Below are 22,144 nucleotides of genomic sequence, written 5' to 3'. Positions count from 1 at the left end.
AGGTAACTTACTTCACTCAATTCGTTTGATGTATAAATCTCAAAAGGTAAGGATTTCAGAAAACTCCTTGTTTATTCTGAGCCATAAAGTTGTTTGGAACTATATCAGAAAATAAAGGTATATTTGAATTATAATATAAAGGTCTTAAATAATTACTATGAAGAACCTATAAAAGTTATATAACATTATTTCTTGATACCTAAGATTGAGCTATATTTAATTTAATCAATGACTGAACTTAGTTATGTTTCATAACTACAGCTAAGAATTTTTGTCTATTTTTGATGTTGTGTTAAATCCAGGAGCAAACAAGAGACAGATTCATGATGTTTCTTCTCAATGCCTCAGAAGCTGAAGTTTCCACTTTCCTATTGATTGGAATCCCAGGGCTTGAGCATGCACATATTTGGATTTCCATCCCTATCTGCCTCATGTACCTCACAGCCATTCTGGGCAACTGCACCATCCTATTTGTCGTCAGAACAGAGACTTCCTTGCATGAGCCAATGTACTATTTCCTCTCCATGCTGGCCCTATCTGACCTGGGTCTGTCTTTCTCCTCCCTCCCCACCATGCTGAGAATCTTCTTGTTTAACACCATGGGGATTTCTGCTGATGCATGCATTGCTCAGGAATTCTTCATCCACGGATTCACAGACATGGAGTCTTCTGTCCTCCTGATCATGTCTTTTGATCGCTTTGTCGCCATTCGCAGCCCCCTCAGATATAGTTCCATCCTCACCAGCTCCAGGGTTGTGCAAATTGGGCTGGCATTTGCTGTTAAAAGCATCCTCTTGGTGCTCCCCCTTCCTTTCACTTTAAAGAGACTCAGATACTGCAATAAACAATTGTTATCTCATTCCTACTGCCTGCACCAGGACGTCATGAAGCTGGCCTGCTCTAACAATAGCGTTAACTTTTACTATGGTCTGTTTGTTGCACTCTGCATGATGTCAGATAGTGTTTTCATTGCTCTTTCCTATGTGTTTATCCTGAAGACTGTGTTGGGTATCGCATCCTATGGGGAGCGGCTTAAAGCTCTCAACACCTGTGTCTCCCACATCTGTGCTGTGCTCATCTTCTATGTGCCCATCATCACCCTGGCTACCATGCACCGCTTTGCCAAGCATAAGTCTCCTTTAGCTATGATTCTGATAGCAGATGCATTCTTGCTGGTGCCACCCTTGATGAATCCCATTGTGTATTGTGTAAAAACTCGGCAGATTAGAGTAAAGGTCCTGGAGAAACTGTGTCTGAAGTCTAAATAATAGGGCAAAGGTAGAAGTTCCATTTTCTCTACAGTAAATTAGCTTAGTACCAGGACAGTGTTTCATCCAAATAGGAAACAGTTTCATTTACTTCATAGTCCTTAAATTAACATGAATTAATTAGTCAATAAATTAATTAATCCCCATCAGTTCTCTAATATACCACATCTTTTCTGCTTTTGACAAAGAAGAGGCTTATGTTTCATTAAGATGTTACTAATATTTATTTATTTATTTTTAGAGACAGAGTCTCACTTTGTCACCCTGGGTAGAGTGCCGTGGCATCACAATTGCACAGTAATCTCCAGCTCTTGGGCTTAGGCTATTCTCTTGCCTCAGCCTCCTGAGTAGCTGGGACTAGAGGCACCCGCCACAACACCTGGCTATTTTTTGTTGTTGTTGCAGTTTTGGTGGGGCCAGGTTTGAACCCGCCACCCTCAGTATATGGGGCTGGCACCCGACTCACTGAGCCTCAGGTGCTGCCCTATTAATACTTTTTTAATTGTTTGGGTGATTGATGGTGTCTATCGAGACAAGAATGAAAAATAAGAATCCAGAGAATTCTCTAAGGAGAAATTAGTAAAAGAAGCTCTAAAGTGGGACTAGGAAGAACCCTGAGAAATTCTGGAACGATTAAACACCTTTTTATTTGCCTCCTTTTATTACTCATTGGTATTTACATTAAACTCTTTACAATGTGTCTTAGTCTACATATGTTTTCTGCTTTGCAATTCAGAGTGTGGCCCACTAATGTAAAACGACAGTTTCATAGAGAAAACTGTCAAAATTGTAGAATCTCAGGTTCTGCTGCAACCCTGTTGAGTTGAAATCCTGGCACTTTAGCAAGTGCCCAGGTCATTGGCATGTATGGGATTAAAGCAGGATTGACACTGAAGCAGAGACCTCATCACTGTTGCTTCAATACCAAGCTGCTTCTCTATCCAACATATTTAAAAGAGCAGGGATTTTGATTTAAGGCCAATCTTAAAATGAATGGTATCTCTGCAACCAATTTTCTAGATATGGAGCATTCTTAAACTTTTAGCCTCACTGTTTTCATTTGTGAAATGGAGAAATAACTCTCTTAACTAGTTTAATAAGAGGATATATGCATTTCCCAGGAGTTTGATATAATATGATGATTTTCATGACATGTATCTTAATGAATCATTGTATGCCCTTGTTTTGGTATTAAGTGAATTCTATTTACTACTTTTCATTTAAAATACATTCTTTTTATTCCTTTTATTATGTCATATACACATAGATCATGAATACATTTATATATTTGTGGGGTACAATGTGTTGATGTTTTTTACAATTTGGAAGGCTTACATCAAAATAATTAATATAGCTTTCATCTCATTTACTTAATTATTGTGTTAAGACATTTATGTTGTATACTTGATAGTTTTGACTTGTACCCTTGCAATATGCACTGTAGATGTGGTCCCACCATTTACCCTCCCTCTATAAAACCTCTTCCCTCCCCTCCCACCCCGCTCTGCTTCTCTCCTTCATCCTGGACTATAGTTGTGATTTATTATTCATAAGAAAGTGTGAGTACAGGCGGAACTTACTAAATGCAGAATACAAATGTCTTCATACAATAACTAAGAAAATGCCATGAAGGCTATGTTAAATAGTTTGATGAAAATATTTCAGATTGTATAAGAAACCAGCACATTGTACCCCTTGACTGCACTAATGTACACAGCTATGATTTAATAATAATAATAAAAAATGGAAAGTGTGAGTAATTATAAATGGGTTTCATAAAAGGACTGAGTACATTGGATACTTTTTCTTTCATTCTTGAGATACTTTACTAAGAAAAATATGTTCCAGCTCCATCCATGTAAACATAAAAGAGGTAAAGTCTCCATATTTTTTAGTGCTGCATAGTATTACATGGTATACATACATATACATAATTTATTAATCCATTCATAGGTCAGTCGGCACTTGGGCTTCTTCCATGACTCAGCAATTATGAATTGAGCTGCAATGAACAATCTGATGCAAGTATCTTTATTGCAAAGTGATTTTTGGTCTTTTGGATATACACCTAGTAGAGGAATTGCAGGATCAAATGGCAGGTCTACTTTTAGATGCCTGAGTGTTCTCCAAAAGGAAGGTATTAGCTTGCATTCCCACCAGCAGTACAGAAGTGTTCCCTAATTTTTTTTAAATGGAAGCATTCTTTTATGATTACGTAAGAATGTATTTTAAAGATGACACACACACCAGAAATTCCCATTCTTAAAATACATTCTTATGTAATCATAAGAATGCTTCCATTTACAAAATTATCAATACATTAAAGCAGACAACTGCAAATTTATCAGTGAATGCTAAGAAAGTATTTCATAGTATTTGGAAGGTAAACCTATTAAAAATAAATAAAAGCACCTTGGGAGGCCAAGTGGGGTGGATTTCCTGAGCTCTGGAGTTTGAAACCAGTCTAAGCAACAGCGCTACCATGGCTTTTCTAAAAAATTAGTTGCGCATCATGGCCAATGACTGTAATCCCAGTTACTTAGGAGGCAAGAGAATCTCTTAAGCCTAACAGTTTGAGATTTCTGTGCACTAAGATGATCCCACAGCACTCTACTTAGGGTGACAGACTGAGACTTTGTCTCAAAAAAATAAATAAACAAAAAATAAATAAAATTGAAATGCAAATTAAATATTTAAACATGGTAAAGTTTACCTAAAGATCTAGTAGCAAATCATCATTTTAACAGGTGAAACCTGCCATATCTATTACAAACAGAAATGTTCACTTTCACTGCTATCTCTTATAATTATTTTGACAATTCTAGTAAATACAATGAAAAAGAAAATGAATAATATGTATGAGTTCTAGTAAACAATTATTTTCTTCTTATATATGCTGTATGCAAATAAAATCTAAACATGAAAAGCCTATTGTAATGCATATAATAATTTGGAAATATGTTTTAATATAAGACAATGAATATTTTATTTGTAATAGCAACAAAAAACATACATCTATAAAATAAATATAAATAAACTTAACCTAATCTGAGTAAGTGCTTTTATTGAGAAATATAAAAAAGCTGTTAATGATCAAAACATCTATTGTATATTCTCGGATGCAAAAATCATTGTTATCATTAATGCTTATTTTGTATACTTGACTGATAAATAGTGTGTACTTCTTCTTAGAAATTTAAAGCTTTTGTTTGTTTTGTGAAAAATTACATATTAAATGAAGGAGCTCAGAAAATTTCATCCCAAAATATGACTTGTTGATATAAAGAGTATTTTGAATTGCAGGCCTGGAGATCAAGAAAGCATTGGAGGAGGCTTTTTCTCTATCTGCATAAACTTGACTGACCAATCAAAAGATCCAAGGGGGCAATTGACTTTTCTTTCTCTCCCTGTTATTTCAATATATTGCAAAATGCTACCATCCCTGACCCAAATCATTTAAAATATACTTGTCTTTCAGATTAATGTAAAAATAAATCAGTTTTCTTCATCCATTAATCCTCCATAGCATCCTCCCCGAACAGAGTTACCTGTACTCCTCATTTCCCCACTTCCTTCTAAAAGATGTGTATAAAAATAGCTGAACCTGGAAGGGGGTTCAACTACAATTTGGACTTTATCTTACAAAAGCAAACAATGTAACCTCACATTAATCCAAAATTACACAAACAAAAAAACCTAAAAAAAAAAAAAAATCTGAACTTCATTGGGATTTTGGGTAACCTTTTTGTGATTCTCCCCATGCACATGGTAAATAAACCTTTCTCTTATTAATCTTTCTTAATTGTGAGTTGATCTTGAAGTGAACTTTGGGGAGAAAGGGAATGTTTCCCTTCCACCTATACACATAAATCACCCTATGAAGCTTCTATAATAGATCAGTAATATGTCATCATCTATAAAAATATTTGCAAAGCAAGGGTCAAGCACATAAACACATATGTGTGTGTATAATTTAAAGATGATTTGCATAGTATTTTGTATCAGTGAAGGAGTATGCATTTAACAGATGATTCTGCCATTTCCTTGATGAATACAATTTGGAAGGGGGAAAGGGAGGGAAGGGAGGTGGGAGGTAGGTAGAGGGAGGGGGATTAATGGGATTACACCTGCGGTGCATCTTACAAGGATATATGTGAATCCTAGTAAATGTGGAATGTAAAGGTCTTAGCAAAATAACTAAGAAAATGCTACGAAAGCTTTGTTAACTAGTGTGATGAAAATGTGTCAAACGATCTATGAACCAAGTGTATGGTACCCCATGATCATACTAATGTACACAGCTATGATTTAATAAAAAAAATAAATAAAAAAATTAAAAAAAGAAAAAAAGAGACTTAAAAGTAAAAACTATCGTAACAATTTTAGAATGAAAGCATGAGACTCTATGTAGAATATGGGAGTCAAAGATATCTTTTTTTTTTTAATTTGGCCGGGGCTGGGTTTGAACCCGCCACCTCCGGCATATGGGACCGGCACCCCACCCGCTGAGCCACAGGCGCCGCCCATCTTTTTTAAAGCAACATGAAAAGCAAATATTTTTATTAAATCATAACCGTATATATTAATGCATTTGTGTGGTACAATGTGCTGACTTTATATACAATTTGGTTATATTATACAATTTATATTCAACCTGGTTAAAATAGCCTTCACCACACTTACTTAATTATTGTGTTAAGACATTTGTACTCTACTCATAATAAATTTGACATGTACCCTTGCAATATACACCATAGATGAGGTCTCACCAATTACTGTTGCTCCACCCACCTTCTCTCCTCCCCTCCCTCTTCTCTTCCCTCCCCCTCCTCTTTCTTCCTTCACCCTGGACCATAGTGTGTTTTAACTTTCATATGAAAGTGTGGGTGTTTATAAATTGGTTTCACAATAGTACTGAGTACATTGGATACTTTTTCTTCCATTTTTGAGATACTTTACTAAGAAGAATATGTTACAGCTCCATCCATGTAAACATGGAATATTATGCAGTCTTAAAAAAGATGGAGACGTTACCTCTTTTATGTTTACATGAAAGGCAAAATTTTTTAAGGAAGGTAAAGGCAGATTTGTTATATAAAATTATATTTTCTTGTGAATTTGTTGCCCTAAAAGGTCAAAGACAAATACTAGATTGGGAAAGGCATATACTAAGATCTTTTGCAAATTTATATTTAAATCATAAACACTCCAGGGCAGCACCTGTGGCTCAAAGGGGTAGGGCACCAGCCCCTTATGCCGAACGTGGTGGGTTTAAACCCAGCCCTGGCCAAAAACTGCAAAAAAAAACCCAAAAAAACAGTCCAGTAAAAAAAATTGATTATGGTTATTTGAGTAGGCCATTCATGGAAGAGGAAACAAAATAATCAATGATATATAGAAGACATTCACTTTTAATATCAGGAAATAAAGTGAGATAATTCTCCCTAAAAAAATTGATAAAAATTTCAAAAGAGTAGAGTAGTTAATTTTGTGTATATTCAAAAGAAAAGGCATTCTCCTACATATGGTAGAAGTATAAATCTATACATCTTTTTGGGAAAGAAATCTATTGTGAAAAGAAAATCAAATCTCAGGATCACCCTCTAACTCCTTATGCAAAAGATTCCCCTTTTCTTTTCTAAAATTCTTCTTGTCTTATGTAAAAATGTATATTTTTCTGGGTCTCATAAGAATATAAACATTTTGTCTCAGTATCTCCAGCCCTTGCCATTTTTTCTCTTCTGTATGCCTTTAAATGCTGAAACTTCCAAATTACCCTTCAGAAAAACAGCCACCGTTCCATCTGTGGTTTGTGTTTTTCACTTAAATAAATTAAAGTGAATGGATTGACTTTGAAGGATTTCTACCAAAAAAACCCAAGATACAGAAAGGTGCATAGAACATTATTGAATCATTACGCTGCAAAGAGGCAAGTTCCTCAAATATATGTGTGTATATTAATAATTGTATTGATATAAATAAAAAATTAGGAAATTAACCATGTTTATAAATTAAAAGTTTGATTACACTGTGTCAGTCTACTTTTGCTGCATACCAACCACAAAATCTCAGTGGCTCACAACTACAGCATTTTGTTGGAATGCTGGTTGGTCATTGTATTGGCAGAGGTACTCTTGATGTAGTTTGCTTTGACTCTGTGTCTCTGTTTCTGTTCTCCAGGGACCAGGGACTGGGCCCAGGCTGTGGATTTGACTCAGAGCTGAACCATGTAATTTATTCTGGAAACCGGGTCAAAGGGAAAGTATCTCCTAGGGTAGCACTACCATATTATGAGAAGTTAGACCACATTGTAAAATCACAATTAGGTCCCTGCTCTTACCACATCCACTAATATCCTATTGACCAAGACAAGTTATGAGCACCACATTGACCAATGAAAATCATGTGTCTAAGTGCAAAATCAGACTGCAGGAAATATCATCTTCACACTTCATGATGTGGAGGTCGATGTGTAATATTACCACCAGGAAGTAAAGAATTGAGACTAATAATTTCATAAACCACATGTAAGATTACATTTTTGAAACACTAAAAAAGGTGATTTTAATTATGTTTCAATGAGATAGTTATGGGTATTTTTTATGCATTCTATTTTTCTGAATTATGTATTTTTTAAAATTAAATTGGTTCATATACATAGCAGTTTATTTATCTTTATTTTTTAATTTTGGAATCCTGGGTGTACAAATATTTTGCTTACATGAATTGGGTGTACAAATGGGTACAAATATTTGTACATATGGGTGTAGAAATATTTTGATTACATGAATTGCTTATTTACAATTTGAGTCAAACTTATAAGTGTACCCATCACCCAGATTGTATGTTAATGGACAAATAATGATTGTACAGACTCATCAGGTCCATAGTGCTATTTCTACACATATAATATATAGTGACTAGATCAGAGTAATTAGCATATCCATCATCCTAGAGATGATTTACTATCTCCTTGTGTTGGGATATGCCATAAGGACATTTGCACAGGATCATTTTACCATAAGGACATTTGCACAGGATTGTTTATTACAGCTCAATTTACAATTGCCAGGATGTGGAAACAACCTGAATGCCCATCAGCTTAGGAATGGATTAACAACTTGTGGTACATCACAAGTACACCACACTATTCAGGCATACAAAAAGATGGAGAGTTCATATCTTTTGTAATATCCTGGATGGAGTTAAAATGCATTCTTCTTAGTAAAGTATCACAAGAATGGAAAAGCAAATATCCAGTGTACTTAATACTAATATGAAGCCATTAGACAATCCAGTGCATGCCCAAATGGGAGAAAAACTCATTTCAATTCACACTGAGGGAGGGAGAATGAGGAAGGGTAGAAAGAGGAGGATTTGGGGTGCTCCCACAGGGTGGAGGTGTTGATATATCACCTGGATATGGTAATTAGCATATCCATCATCCAAGAAATGATTTACTATCTCCTTGTGTTGGGATATGCAATATGCATATATATTCAAAATTATACTAACATTAGAATACTAAAGAATGAAAAAAGTATTCTTTTCCCTTTTCTTTTTCCTAGCCTGATCAGAGTTAAACAGCCTAGCTCATGGTATGAGGAGCCTAAATGAGAGATTTAACTTGTGTTATTTTCCTTTATCTAATCCCTAAGGATCAGTCAGAATTTCTACTTCTCCTGAGGGCCCTAAACCAGTGGAAGATCTTCCCTCCAATTGAATAGAATGTTTCTGTCTTCCCTTTCCTTTGCCATGTAGCTTTTTAACTCCTCAGCTTTTTCCTTTATTCAGGCATAGATATAGTGAGGGAATTAACTAATAATGTCATAAAACGACAGCTGCACACTTGAATGTTTGTGAAAATACCTGGACTCTGGCCCTTTCTATGCCGTGAACATTTAGTGTAACAATGGATACATTACTTCCATTCTCTGAGGCTTGTCACTCTTCATCACTATACACTGGCATACTTCTAGGAATAGGCAGATACATCCATGCATGTGTCCTTATGTGTACCACATGGCTATTTTGTGCATGGTGAACTGAGTTTTTAGTCACAGATACTTTTTGTAGGAGGATCCCTATGCCACCAAATGTGGAGGGACATCCTCCTCACTGAGTACAGCACACCTTCCTGGGCTGTAACCTCTTGAATATTTTTTCTTGAATCTCCTTCATTTTGACACTGTAGAGAACAGGGTTTATCAGTGGAGGAAGCAGGAAGTGAATATAGGAGAGAAGTGTATGAGCATGCTGAGGGATGGGAAGCTTTAGACGGCTAATGAGTGCCAGCAGGATCATGGGGACATAGAAGAGGAACACAGCACAAAGGTGAGCAGCACAGGCTTGGCCAGCCTTCCAGCGGTCTTTCTTAGATGCCACACCTTGCAACACTCTGCCAATCAGGCCATAGGAGAGGAAAATAAGCAGGGGGTCCAATCCCATAGCTGACAGGACCACAAAGAAGCTGTAGGATGCACTCCAAGCCCCTGGGCAGGCCAAACAGGCCACATCAGGGTGCAAGCAGTAAGAATGGGTCAGGACCTGGGGATGGCAGTAAGGCATGTGGGCCAGAAGGAATGGCAGGGGCAGATGGAGACCCAGGCTTCGAAAAGCAATGACTAGGCTGATCTTTTGGATGACGCTGGTGGTCAGGAGTGCTGGGTAGTGGAGAGGACGGCAGATGGCCAGTGCCCGATCAACAGCCATGGTGAGTAAGACAGAGGACTCCATGACAGAAAAGACATGGACAAAGAACATCTGTAGAAGACAGGCTGAGGCAGGGACAGTGTGTGCATCAGCAAGAGCGAGGCCCAACAGTGTGGGCATCAGGGATGTGGCTAAGCCAATGTCAGACACACTGAGCAAGAAGAGGAAGAAGTGCATTGGTCGACACAGGGCAGGTTCCAGAGCAATGATCCAGAGGACAGTACCATTGCCCAGGGCAGAAAGCAAGTAGACAGTGATGAGAGGCACGGCCCACCAGGAGGGTGCAGCTGCCAGGCCTGGCATGTCCACCAACAAGAAGGTGGGGGCCATTGAAGTGCTGCCATTGGGGGTTGCCAGGGTAGGAAATGTTGACATAGTTCAAGATTCTGCTTTGAACTTCTGGAATCTGAAAACTGATTAGAAAGATTTACTTAATTTTGTGTCCAATTTGCATGATGTTTAGCCTGCCTCTTCCCTCTTCTGACTCACACAGTTATACAAACACATTTTCTCTCCCCACACATATTCAATTGCTAGCTTATGAAATATTCATTACTTTCCATTCCATTCCATTTCTTTCCATAAACTGTTTTCTCATTTTTCTTTAACCCTGCCTCTCTTTGTAGTGTTTTCTTAATTTATCCTCCTCCCTTAGTGACAAACTCCTAAAAAGAGGGTCTATACTCTATATCTATTTTTGTTTCTCTTCCCAAGACCAGATAATGTGGCTTCTGTGCTGCCTTGACACATTCACCTTTTGGTATATTTAAAACTGCTTTTATTAAGTCATTCTTTCTTAAGGGACTTACATGATTCTAAATGTATATTCTTAAGAAAGAATTACTCCTTTCTTTCTAAATAAAGGAACACTCATTTTTTTCCAAACTTGATTTATTTCTTGGCTACTAAGAGTCCATTTTTAACTTTTCTTTTTAATTTTACATCTTAAGATTTAACATTTTAGTTCACCTTGCTGTGTCTCTGCAATTTTTACATTGGTAATTTAGAGGAAATTTTTCCTTGTTCATCAGTGGTTTTATTCATGTTCATGACTTCAACTAAACTCTAAAAACTGATGAATCACAATTATATTTCCCTAGACCATTCCATATTCATTTCATTCTGAAAATCTCTACTTGGATGTCTCTTGCATTTGAAATTTAAATAATCCAAAACATATCTTAATTAATGCATCTTGAAACCTCTCCCAGAGTATTCAGTTAAGAAAGAGTAGAGGGAAAACTACAGGAATAGTAAAATCGATGAGGCATATTCTGCTTCCCTATTTCAGCTGATGGTGTCACCACTTATCAGTTTTCCAAAATGAAAGCCTCAGGAGTAGCCTCTTCTCACATTTGATATTTTTAATGAATTCAACAAGGAAGATTGGGCACACACTATAGTCTTATCTCCTTCCCCAAGCTAAAAGCCCCCCAAAAGTTGGAACTGAAATTCCAGACAAAATAGCCATGAAAATTGAGATCTAGAAAAAAAGTAAAATAAAAAGTTATGTTCTTAAGGGAATGACATAGATGCAAATTAACCCTTAATATTTATTACATGATTCTAAATGTATATTTCCTAAGACATGAAATCAAAATTTTTGAATACTATATATTTAAACTAAAAAAGGAAAATAGATGCAAAAAGGCTTAATTGATCCCACATAAAATGTTAAGCAAGGAATAAATAGAAAGAGACATTCATTTCTAGTGTGATGGAGTGAGGAGGCTGACAAACCCTCTCCCCTGAAAAGCATCTACAAAACTGGCGAATCATCAATAGCATCCACATCAGCACTCTGGAAATCTGTCAAGGACATCAGCCTGTATATTCAAACTACTGCTTTCTGTGTTCTGGCCCAAGGCTCCTCTCCTCACCCCCAATGCCTCCAGCTTTGTCAACAGTGGTGGTACAGGGAAAGCCAACAGCTTTTGTCTTGGCTGTCTGAGGTAGAATCCTTTGTTCTGAATACTGTTTGGTAGCAGCCAATTTTGGTGGCAAATGACTACTGTCCTGACATTATGATCCTTTGGGGGAAGAATCTACAAGCGGTCTAGCTGAGGATTTAACTTGAGGTTCTGGCTGGCAGAAAATAAAACCATATGACAAGTATAATTTATAGGAAGGCATGAGGAATGCTGGATAGAATCAAAATACAGATAAATAAAAAGGACTCTAGACATGTTTTTCTTTTTTTTTTTTTTTTGTGTTTGTCTTAAATGTTCTCTAAATTTTCTTCAAAGACATAGATTATGTGAAGAAACAATTAAAATGCTGTATTGTTGGGCCAATTCTTTATATGTATATAATGTGTGTATCTGTATTTATGATAATAATTTATCATATTTTATAATATAGTTTTATATAAAAAGGAAATGAAATATATTAAAATAAAATTTTCAAATTTTACTAGAATTACATTAATATTATTCAGAAGAAAATTATATGTTAATGTGTGCTGTAATCTATAAAATGATAGTAAATAAAATAGTCTTAAAAAGTAAAAAAAATCAAGAGATGAATTAAAAATGGTTCATCAGAAACACTTATGTAACACAAATGAAGGCAATGGAAGAACAGAAAAACATAAAGGGCACACAATACTAACAGAAAACAAATAGCAAAATGACAGGTGGAATTTCAATCAGATCAATAATCACAAAGTGAATGGATTAAACACGTCATACAAAAAGCACACATTGTTATGCAGAATAAAAAGCAAGTTATTTTATACAAAATATAAATAAATAAATATATATATATATCTTCTGCATAGAAAAGACATACCTTTTGTTCAAAGGCATAAATAGGATGAAGGTAAAAGATGGAAAAACCTGCAAAAACCATATGAGAAATGGAGTAGTTATGGATTAAAAAGAAAATTCTAGAAGAACATTACCATACTACTTCAAAAAGAAATAGTAATTCCAAACAGACTTACACCAAATAAAATCAATTACTAACTAAAAATATTGGTATCAAAAAAAAAAAAAAAGCCAATGGCACAAGGGTGCCAAGACATGAAATTGGAAAAGGATAATCTCTTCAAAAATGCTAATACAATTTGATATCCATATGTAAAAAAGATAAATTTAGACACTTAATCACATATCATACAAAAACATTAACTTCAAATGAACCATGAGCCTAAATAGAAGAGCTACCACTATCAAATATTTAAAAGAAAATGTGGAATAGAAACTTCATAACGTGGGTTTAGGAAAAGAGTTCTTAGAAGGCACCATCAACCCAAGTAATAAAAGATAAAATTGGTATTCAGAATTAAGAAGTTTTGTAATTCAAAACACACTAAAATAATATGCAAGAAAATTAAATTTAAGAAGTCATCATCACTCTAATACAAAGCAAAGGAACAAAACAGAAAAACAAGCATGAATAAAACTTAATACAACATGTCATTTCTTTATTAATAAAACTGCATTTTATTGAAGGGGTAAACTTCAGTGATTAAAAAATTGGTATACATATTAAATTGTAACTCCGTTGTCAATTTCTACAAAATTGCTCCTGGAACTTGGCCATCTCATTCTTAATTTTCTATGCAATAATATATGATGAAAAAGTAAATAAGGCAATTTTTAGAAAATCAAAAGGGGACACTCATATTAAAGACCAAATCTCATTGTATTTCTAAAGAAATTGGAATAATGTGTTATTGTCACAGACAGTATAAAAGAGATCTTTTCTTACATAGAAATATATTTGTATTATTCACTATGTTGCAAAGATAAATTTTGAGAATGTGTATATTTTTTAAATGTAATTTAGGTCTTGGTCTTGTAGCATTCATTGAAAGTAAACTCTAGGGTGGTGCCTGTGGCTCAAAGGAGTAGGGCACCAGCCCCATATACTGGAGGTGGCGGGTTCAAACCCAGCCCCAACTAAAAAAAAAAAAAAATGCAAAAAAAGAAAGTAAATTCTAAATCTAGTTTCTGACTTATGTGAAGTATCAGAAAATGTGTTCCATAATTTTTTTTTCACTCCTATGTTGTACTTATTTAGTTCTATTTCCCTAAATTTTTCTCCTGGATTTGACTCCTCTTTCTGCAATATCCATTTAGCTTTCTTATTCCTTTCTCAAAAACTTTCCACTTACCCCTTCTGCATAACTCACATATGTTTCCTGAAAGTATGTATCTTCCCAACATATTTCTAGTCCTTATCCCTCCGCATGACTCTTCTAGTCTCTGCCACTCTTCATGGTGCTTCTCAGTGTCTGGGCTAGTAATTAGGGATTTCTGATTCATATCATGCATTTCATAGAACGTCCCTGCTCATTGAAAACAGGTCAAGTAACAGGTGCATTTGATAGAAGATAAGTAGAGGAAGTTGGAAATGCCTATTGAAAAAAGCCCATGAGGCTTTGTGGGGACATTTGAGCTACCTCATGGGACCTTAACATTTGTGGATGTCCGTGTTCTGTGTGGTTATGGACACATAATCATATAGAACACAGACATATGTACATGCACATATGTGCCCATAACCACAGAGAACACAGACGTATGTACATGCACAAACACACATCTAAATTGGTGCATGGAATCAAATGCACACTCATGTAAAGAGATTTATATTTATAGACATTAATATTTTTGAGACAGCTCTGTATCAAAGTATTAGTTTTTAATCAAAAATGTACATTCGTAATCACATATATTTTAGGATTCAGAAATGCACAAATGCTTATTCTCTAAGATAGAAATATTTCTGTATATGTACTGAAACACACACACACATACTGACAGAGGCTGAATCATTTTTCCACAAACACACATATACAATGAATAACTTCTATTCCTTCACATACACACCTATTTACAAACATTCCTTCAATATGAAGCACACACACATGCATGCAAATACATTAGAAATGAAGGTGATCATAAACCTCATATCACACATACTATTAGATAATTCTTATTTTACTCCAAATATTTTCCAGACTGCTGCAAAGACAAGTAAACCTTTCTCTTATTAAAATCTTATTTTTTATAGATTTAATTTTGGGGATTCAAAATCATAAGTGAAGATATTGTCACCAAAAGACATTTACAAATATAGAAAAATATTTTCTGTAAGAAGACAATTTTCTTTCATTAATTACCAGATTAGTTCCTCCTAAGACTACTAAAGGGATGGAATGTGAGATATTTAGTTATAAGAGTGATCAGATGCTGGTGAAATGGAGAAATCTGGGCAGTCACATAGAGATAGAAGATTTCAATATTATGAAAACATTTTCTCACTTCACACTTGTGTTCACACCTGGTTCTGGTTGTCACGATCTTTTTCAAAATTCTCCCTAGTATTTACCAGACCAGCAAAGAAGAGTGTGGGCTAGACAGGGTCTTCGGTTGCAGATAGATGCTGCAGTGTTAGAATAGGTTCAAGAGATGGGAAATGTAGGAAAATTCATAGCATTGACTCTCCAGGAATTGAGCCACAGGGATAAGCCAGAGTAGGAGGACATGGCTAGAAGAAGAGAAATTATTGCTCCATCAATATCTTGAGACACCCCCATTTATCTTCACATTGACCCTGAATGTACTAAGAGAGATATCTTCAATTCTTAGCACCAAGCTATCTCCTGGAGAAAGGTGGTATATCTCATGGATAAATGATCTAATGAAGTAAAAGATCAAATGAGATAGCTATCATAAAATATGGATATGATAAGAGACCTATGCATATAGGGACCCCAAAAATATCAAAGACAACAACAAAAGCATTTGTGGTTGAGGAATAAAACAATATAGGGAAGAGACATTAAGTGACTTACAGGTTATAATTTTAGACAATAACCTCCCATATTTGCAGTTTCAAATCTGTGGATAATTGGAATATAAGGTAATTGTCAATTTCTGCCACTCCCTGTACTCAGATAATTTCTCATATTTTTCTTCATGAAAATTTTCCTGGGATTCAGCTTTGCCCTGAAGAACCTAGAATGAGGTTCTTCACATAACCACACATAACAGACATACACAAATATAAAGGTCCCATGTGGTGGCTCAAATATCCCCAAAAATATCCCTCACAGGCTTTTCTCCATGGACACTCCCCTATACCCATCAGATTATCATTTGGGCAAGGTAGGTAGGAAGTCAGACTATCCATATAAAGGATAGAAGATACCACCATTGAATCTGCAGGATTTCCCAAGTCTTACTACCATCCAGAATTTTTGGTCAGTAGTAAGTTTAGAACTACACTACACAATTTTGAGACATCACTCAGACATAAGTTTGATCAGCAAATTCTTCTCCAAGTGGCTTCCTAACTCTAAAGTATGGTATTAAATTAAGGAGTTCTTTATCTCTAGTTGTGTTAGTTTTTTTTACTCAATTTCAAATACTGCAGGCTGCTTCAGAACTCTTTACCTTTGCACCTGTGTTCATGTCTGCCTTGTTTCCATTTTGTATCTCAGGGACCAATTTCTTCTTACTAGAATTCATGCTGTCAGGTCCCACCGGCCCTCCAATGTATTAGTCCTCTGTTCTGCTACCTTTATACCTGAGCTCCACACATTGGTATAGATGACATAGCTCCTTGCAACTCTTTCCATGACCTCCTGCTATATTGTGAGTGAATACATATACCTTTATATTTTACATTTTCCCTTTCCATAACAACATTAGCAACATCTGTTCTTTATTCTTGAAGTAAGTTTAGTGAATGCCATGAGTCATTTTGAAGAGCCTGCTCAAACGACCCTCCCCCGTCTAATTGCCCAGGTTCTGAGCTTCACATCTCTCTACCTTTCACAAAACACACTGGGCTTTTCTTATCCCTTCATCTGTTCCATACTAATTCTTTAGCCTCAATCTACCTTTTAACTTTTCAGAAATTGAAATAACTTTCAGAGAAGATTCAAATTCTTTGTCCTTTCTCCTCTTTTTCTTTATTGCTCAGAAACAGAGATTTTCACACCTGCTTTTTCCTGCTCTCCTTTCTTCCTTGCTTCATCCCCCCATGTTCTATCTTGTCTCTGTTTATCATCACTCTCACTCTCACTCTTAGTCTCCTATCCCACACCTGCTCTCCCTTTGCGCAGTACACTCACCACACTTGGTCTCTCCCAGTGACTCTCACACACTTCAGTATTGTACTTGAACTGCCTTGGCTGTATTCTTTATGTTACTCTGGTTGTAGCATGTCTGGGTGGGGTGGATGGGTATCAGTACAGGAAAGATGAACACAGGTGTCCAGCCTTTTGTTGCCAGAGCTCCATGGGGGAGCCTCAATGAGAATAGTTAAAAGCCTGTTTTTCTGCCCATCAGAAAGACCATGATGACCTATGAACTGCAGCAGGAATGGAAAAATCCCTCCATCTCTAGCATTTGGTTCTGCTCTTACAGCTCGTGAAACAGGTCCCCCTTTACCCCACACTAGTCCTGGTGAACCCTAATGCTCTGTTGTGCCCTAACCTGTCTGCTCTTGGGCTATTACTATACTCTCTTCCTTGGCTTTTGTTCAGAGAGTAATGAGTCCCAGAGAATGCTCCAGCTCAGTCCTCAGGGACACTTTCAGGGTTTGATACTTATCTTTGTTTTCACTAATTGCCGTCAGCTTAGTTGATACCTCCTGGTGCTAATAGCAATAAGGTCCTAAGGTCACAGCTTTCATTTCTTCAGGAATCATTAGTCACTTTGCTTTGTACACTCAGGCTATGGCCTGAGGCAATTCAAAGACTACTTGGGCTACAGAATGAACTCTTATCCTTGTTATGATTTGATCCTCATATCTGGCAACGTGTGCACACTTTTGCCTATAGTCAGATCCTACAGAGATGTATCAACTAGCTAAACAGAATCCTCTCACTTTCTCTGCCCATTTTGACTCCTTCCTTGTTGCTTTTCCATGTACTTTGTACTTTTGCAGTTTTCCTTCCATTTCTTGTTCTTTTTTTTATTTTTATTTGTTTATTTTTATTTATTTATTTATTTATTTATTTTTTTGTAGTTTTTGGCTGGGGCTGGGTTTGAACCCACCACCTCCAGCGTATGGTGCCGGTGCCCTACTCCTTTGAGCCACAGGCGCCACCCCATTTCTTGTTCTTAATGATATCCTGTTTTCTGATGGATCAAGTATCACCAGACACTCCTATTTGCCGTTCCATCTTGTGGCTTTTTTATCACACCCTGGACATAATAAGCTCAAATCTTTTGTAAACAACTTGGGCATTCATTCTATGTCATGTCATCCACTGTTCCTCCCCTCCTTCAGACATTTCTAGGGGTGCTTTTATTCCTGTAATCTTTGCAGCAGACCTGGGTAACCATATCCCAGGTCACTGATCTATCATGTCTTCTCCTTGTCATTTCCATACTCCCTATCAGGAGATGGTGCATTAATCTATCTAGCTAAATTTCTCCTGGGCTCAACTTATTGTATCACTCCTTCCACTTCCTTCTAAACAATTCTAGCTGATGTAATCTATTGGACTTGTAGGCTGTCCTCAAGCTCAACAACTGGAATTTAACCCCATGGTCAATACAGCAGCGGGCATTGATAATGTAACTGGCTTTATGTAATTGTCTCCCCAATGAAAACATTTCAATGATCCCTATACAATCTTCTACCTTTTTTTTTTGTGTGTGTGTTTTTCTTGGCCGGGGATGGGTTTGAACCCGCCACCTCTGGCGTATGGGACCGGTGCCCTACTCCTTGAGCCACAGGCACCGCCCGACAGTTTTCTACCTTAACTACAAGAGTTTTTGAGTTGTTTTCCAAAAACGGTGGATTTTCTGCAACACAAAGGAGCTGAGATTTTGAAGATCCCTGGGCTGACTTCCTGACAAGATTCATCATCAACCACAACCTGCCCCTAGTGCACCATAGACATCAAGAACTGCTCAAGGCACATGTCCCATTCTTTAAAAGTCTATGATCTGACTTAGTTGGGGAGGTGTATTTAAGGCAGCTTCTTCTGTTCTCCTGACAACTATTAAAAATTCATTTCTTCCTTGGCAATCCTCCTTGTCTCAGTTATTGGACCTTGTGCAGCGAAAAACTTGACCTAAACTAAACCCCCCTTACAGTTTTTTAACAGCATTCTCTCCTTAGAACGTCCATGATTCCATATTCAGGTCCTGTCTTAGGCTCCCTGTTCTACTCTATGTACCATTCCCTTTACCTTCATTCGTCACCCTGAGATCCAAGACTTTCCTTTGATCCCTAAATAGTAGAAAGGGTTCCCATATCTATCTGTTCTATGATATCCTCTGACATCAATGTTGTAATTTATTAATGTGAGAAATAAATCTGTTCTAATAGGTGAGAAGGAGGGACAGAATTAGACTATCCCAAGGTCCTTCCTTTTCTCAGGTCAACAGTGTATTTCAGGTATGGTGCTGTGGCTCTGAGATATAGACCAATGTTGGTAAAAATATCCACTTTTCCACATTTTCACTATAAGACATAGATAAACTACTTTATGTGATGACCTTCAGTTTCCTTTTCAGTAAAAGAAGCTCCAAAGTCAGTGTTAAACACAATGCCCGACTCCTGTTATTTATAGTATTTTCTCATCAGTATCAGTTTTCTAGTTTCCTCCTTTTGCTGTCTAAAATGGCTTTTACTCAACAGATCATTTCTGAGCCTCTGATATATGTCAAGTATTGTTCTAGGCTGCAGTGGTAAAGAAGGAAGACAAGACTTCTTTTGTGGAGCTAACCTTCCAGAAAGGAGTGGAAGAAAATAAGTTTGGAAACAATGATGATAATTCCAGACAACTCTATATAAAGTTTATTAAATAAAAAGAAAGGGTCATGGCATAATACATGGACAGTGGCTGAATTTTATATAAATGGTAGTATGTTGGAGAGTTAATTTTTAAGCTGAGAACTAAATACCGATAATGAACTAGATTAGCTGTGTGGAGATTAGAGAAAATGTGTGCCAAGGCATTACTGACCCAGTGAGGTAAGACTATGAGATATCACTATACACCTATTAGAATAACAAAAAAGAAAAGGTAATTTAAGGTTTTGACTGGTATGCAGGATAAGTAGGAAGCTCATACATTTGTGGTAGAAGCTACTTTAACAAAAATTAGGTATTTTTCTATAAAGTTAACATATACTTATTATGTGGCAATCTACTCCTAGTAATTTAATTAAGATAAATATTTATGTGCATATAAAAACACATACACAAATATTTATAGCAGCTTTATTCACAGCTAAATGTTCTTTAATTGCTGAAGAGATGAACATAATATAATGCATCTGTACAATGGAACACTGTTCAGTAATAATATGGAAAGATCTCAAATCATTAGGCTGATTGAAACAATCCAAGTTCAAAAGATTACATATGCTATAATTCCATTTACATGACATTCTGGATGACCAAAAATTGTGGAGTGGGAGAACCCATCAGTGGTTGTCAGGGGTAATAGGTGGAGGAGGAATTAAGTACAGAGATATACCTTGAGGGAATGTTTTGGGTTTGTAGAACACTTCTGTATCTAAACTAGGGTAGTAGTTATGTGATTCTATAAATTTGTGAAAACTCATGTAATTGTACAACAAAGTAAATTTTTGGGTACATAAATTTAAAAATCAACTGAAAGTGTAAATTATAATAAAGAATATTTTTCAGTTTCAATATTTTAAAATTTATCCACCTATGTTCTCCTTTTCTTCCTTTCTCTCACCACATCTTCATTTCTTCATTTCCTGCTTCTTTCCCTTTCTATAATGTCATAGTTTTATACAACTACTATATTTCGGTGACCTTGATCATGGAGTATGAGCTAGCCTGGGTTATGGAGTAAAGTACTCTGTGATTGACAGATTCTAGTAATTCAGTTTCTTTGTGCCTCAGGAAGAGTTAAGCATGAGTCAATAAGAAAGAATATGTTTGGAGAAAAATATATACTTTCATAACTGCTAAAAATATCTTGTTTTAAAACTGCTTAAGGATAAACAAAATACATAAACCTACAAATTACTTGAAAATGCATTTTCAACTTTTTATGATTGTGATTTTCATGAAAAATTGATTAATGTGGTAATTAAATCAATTAACTTAATGTAATAGATATATATCTAACTCAAAATGTGCCAAACATTATTAGAGTAATATTTTATAAAGAAATTGACAAGAAATACAAGAAGCTTTATTATTTACTTATGGCTGAGAGAAATATGAGGTCTGATGTTGGGGACCAACCCCAAACTACTACTGTGGTTTTTTCCAAGTGCCTGGCAGTGACAAGGGAATGAAAGAAATAAAAGGCAGAGACAAAATATAGATTTACAAAGTGTAGGGCCGGGATAGGTAATGCTTCCAAACAGTGAGGAAAGGCTATGGCTCTTTGTTCCGGGTTGACTTTATTTTTATTGTATGCATTATTGCTTAATCAGAAAATTAATTGATTAGTAAAATCAGCCCATGCAGTGTGGGTCATCATTCTTGCAGTGCCCACATTGCCAGCTAAGCTACTTTTTAACTAACTCTTGTAATGGCTTCTCCTTTCACTATATGTTATTTATAAACTAAAGAGGCAGATGCAGTCCATGAAACAAGGAACAAAGTTCAGAAGCAAGATTTGAGGGTAGACTCCAGTTTGACCAGCAAACAATTTCTCGAGGCAGCAATTAAGCCACCTGGTCCCTGCCACATAGACAGGCTGATGCTATACCCATATTGAGAACCAGAGAGAAGGAGGCATTTTCATTTTATCTCTGAAGGAATGTTTCTCTTTTATCAAAGTCTTGGTGTCTGTACTGTTTCCAGCAAGTCCTACACTCTACTCTTAATTTTCACAGACCCATATACAAACTCTTACTGAGAGAAGAGGCCAAGCCTTTACTAAAACTCTCTGTCAGTGACTTTCACCCAGGGTTTTATCTGGGGAAGTACCAGAGCCTCACTTAGGGGAAAGGAAGCCTCAGCCAGACTATTCTTATCTTTCAGCAGAAGCATCTGCTGTTGCATATTTCAGGAGGCTTCTCCCTCAATATGCAATGTGGTCTGACTATGTACACAGTCTCTTTAAAATTCTCATTTCCAATCTCTATTTCCTTGACCATTACCTGCCTACCATTATAAATCAAATCTCAAACAGGTTAAACTTTGGTTTATGTAATTTCATTAAACTTCGAACTTAGCAAAACTCCATCTATGTA

At 36.2% G+C, this 22,144-nt stretch overlaps 2 protein-coding genes across 2 annotated transcripts; one reads left to right on the top strand and one right to left on the bottom strand.

Annotated features, from left to right (window-relative positions):
* The first annotated feature begins 323 nt into the window (after nucleotides 1–323).
* Nucleotides 324–1,268, top strand: LOC128565980 (olfactory receptor 51A7-like). Its single transcript, XM_053562849.1, has one exon. The coding sequence runs from the start codon at nucleotides 324–326 to the stop codon at nucleotides 1,266–1,268; it is 945 nt and encodes a 314-aa protein (XP_053418824.1).
* Nucleotides 1,269–9,383: 8,115 nt separating this feature from the next.
* Nucleotides 9,384–10,355, bottom strand: LOC128566053 (olfactory receptor 51S1). The gene has a single exon (XM_053562957.1). The coding sequence runs from the start codon at nucleotides 10,353–10,355 to the stop codon at nucleotides 9,384–9,386; it is 972 nt and encodes a 323-aa protein (XP_053418932.1).
* Between the last annotated feature and the right edge of the window lie 11,789 nt (nucleotides 10,356–22,144).

The sequence above is a fragment of the Nycticebus coucang genome, chromosome 14 (assembly GCF_027406575.1).
Source record: "Nycticebus coucang isolate mNycCou1 chromosome 14, mNycCou1.pri, whole genome shotgun sequence".
NCBI classification, from domain to species: domain Eukaryota; kingdom Metazoa; phylum Chordata; class Mammalia; order Primates; family Lorisidae; genus Nycticebus; species Nycticebus coucang.
The sequence above is the reverse complement of the archived record's forward strand: the minus strand, read 5'-3'. Positions and strand labels throughout refer to the sequence as shown.

Bases quoted from the DNA above. Each gene is read 5' to 3' on its own strand.
- LOC128566053 (XM_053562957.1), bottom strand. From the start codon at position 10,355: ATGTCAACATTTCCTACCCTGGCAACCCCCAATGGCAGCACTTCAATG.
- LOC128565980 (XM_053562849.1), top strand. From the start codon at position 324: ATGATGTTTCTTCTCAATGCCTCAGAAGCTGAAGTTTCCACTTTCCTA.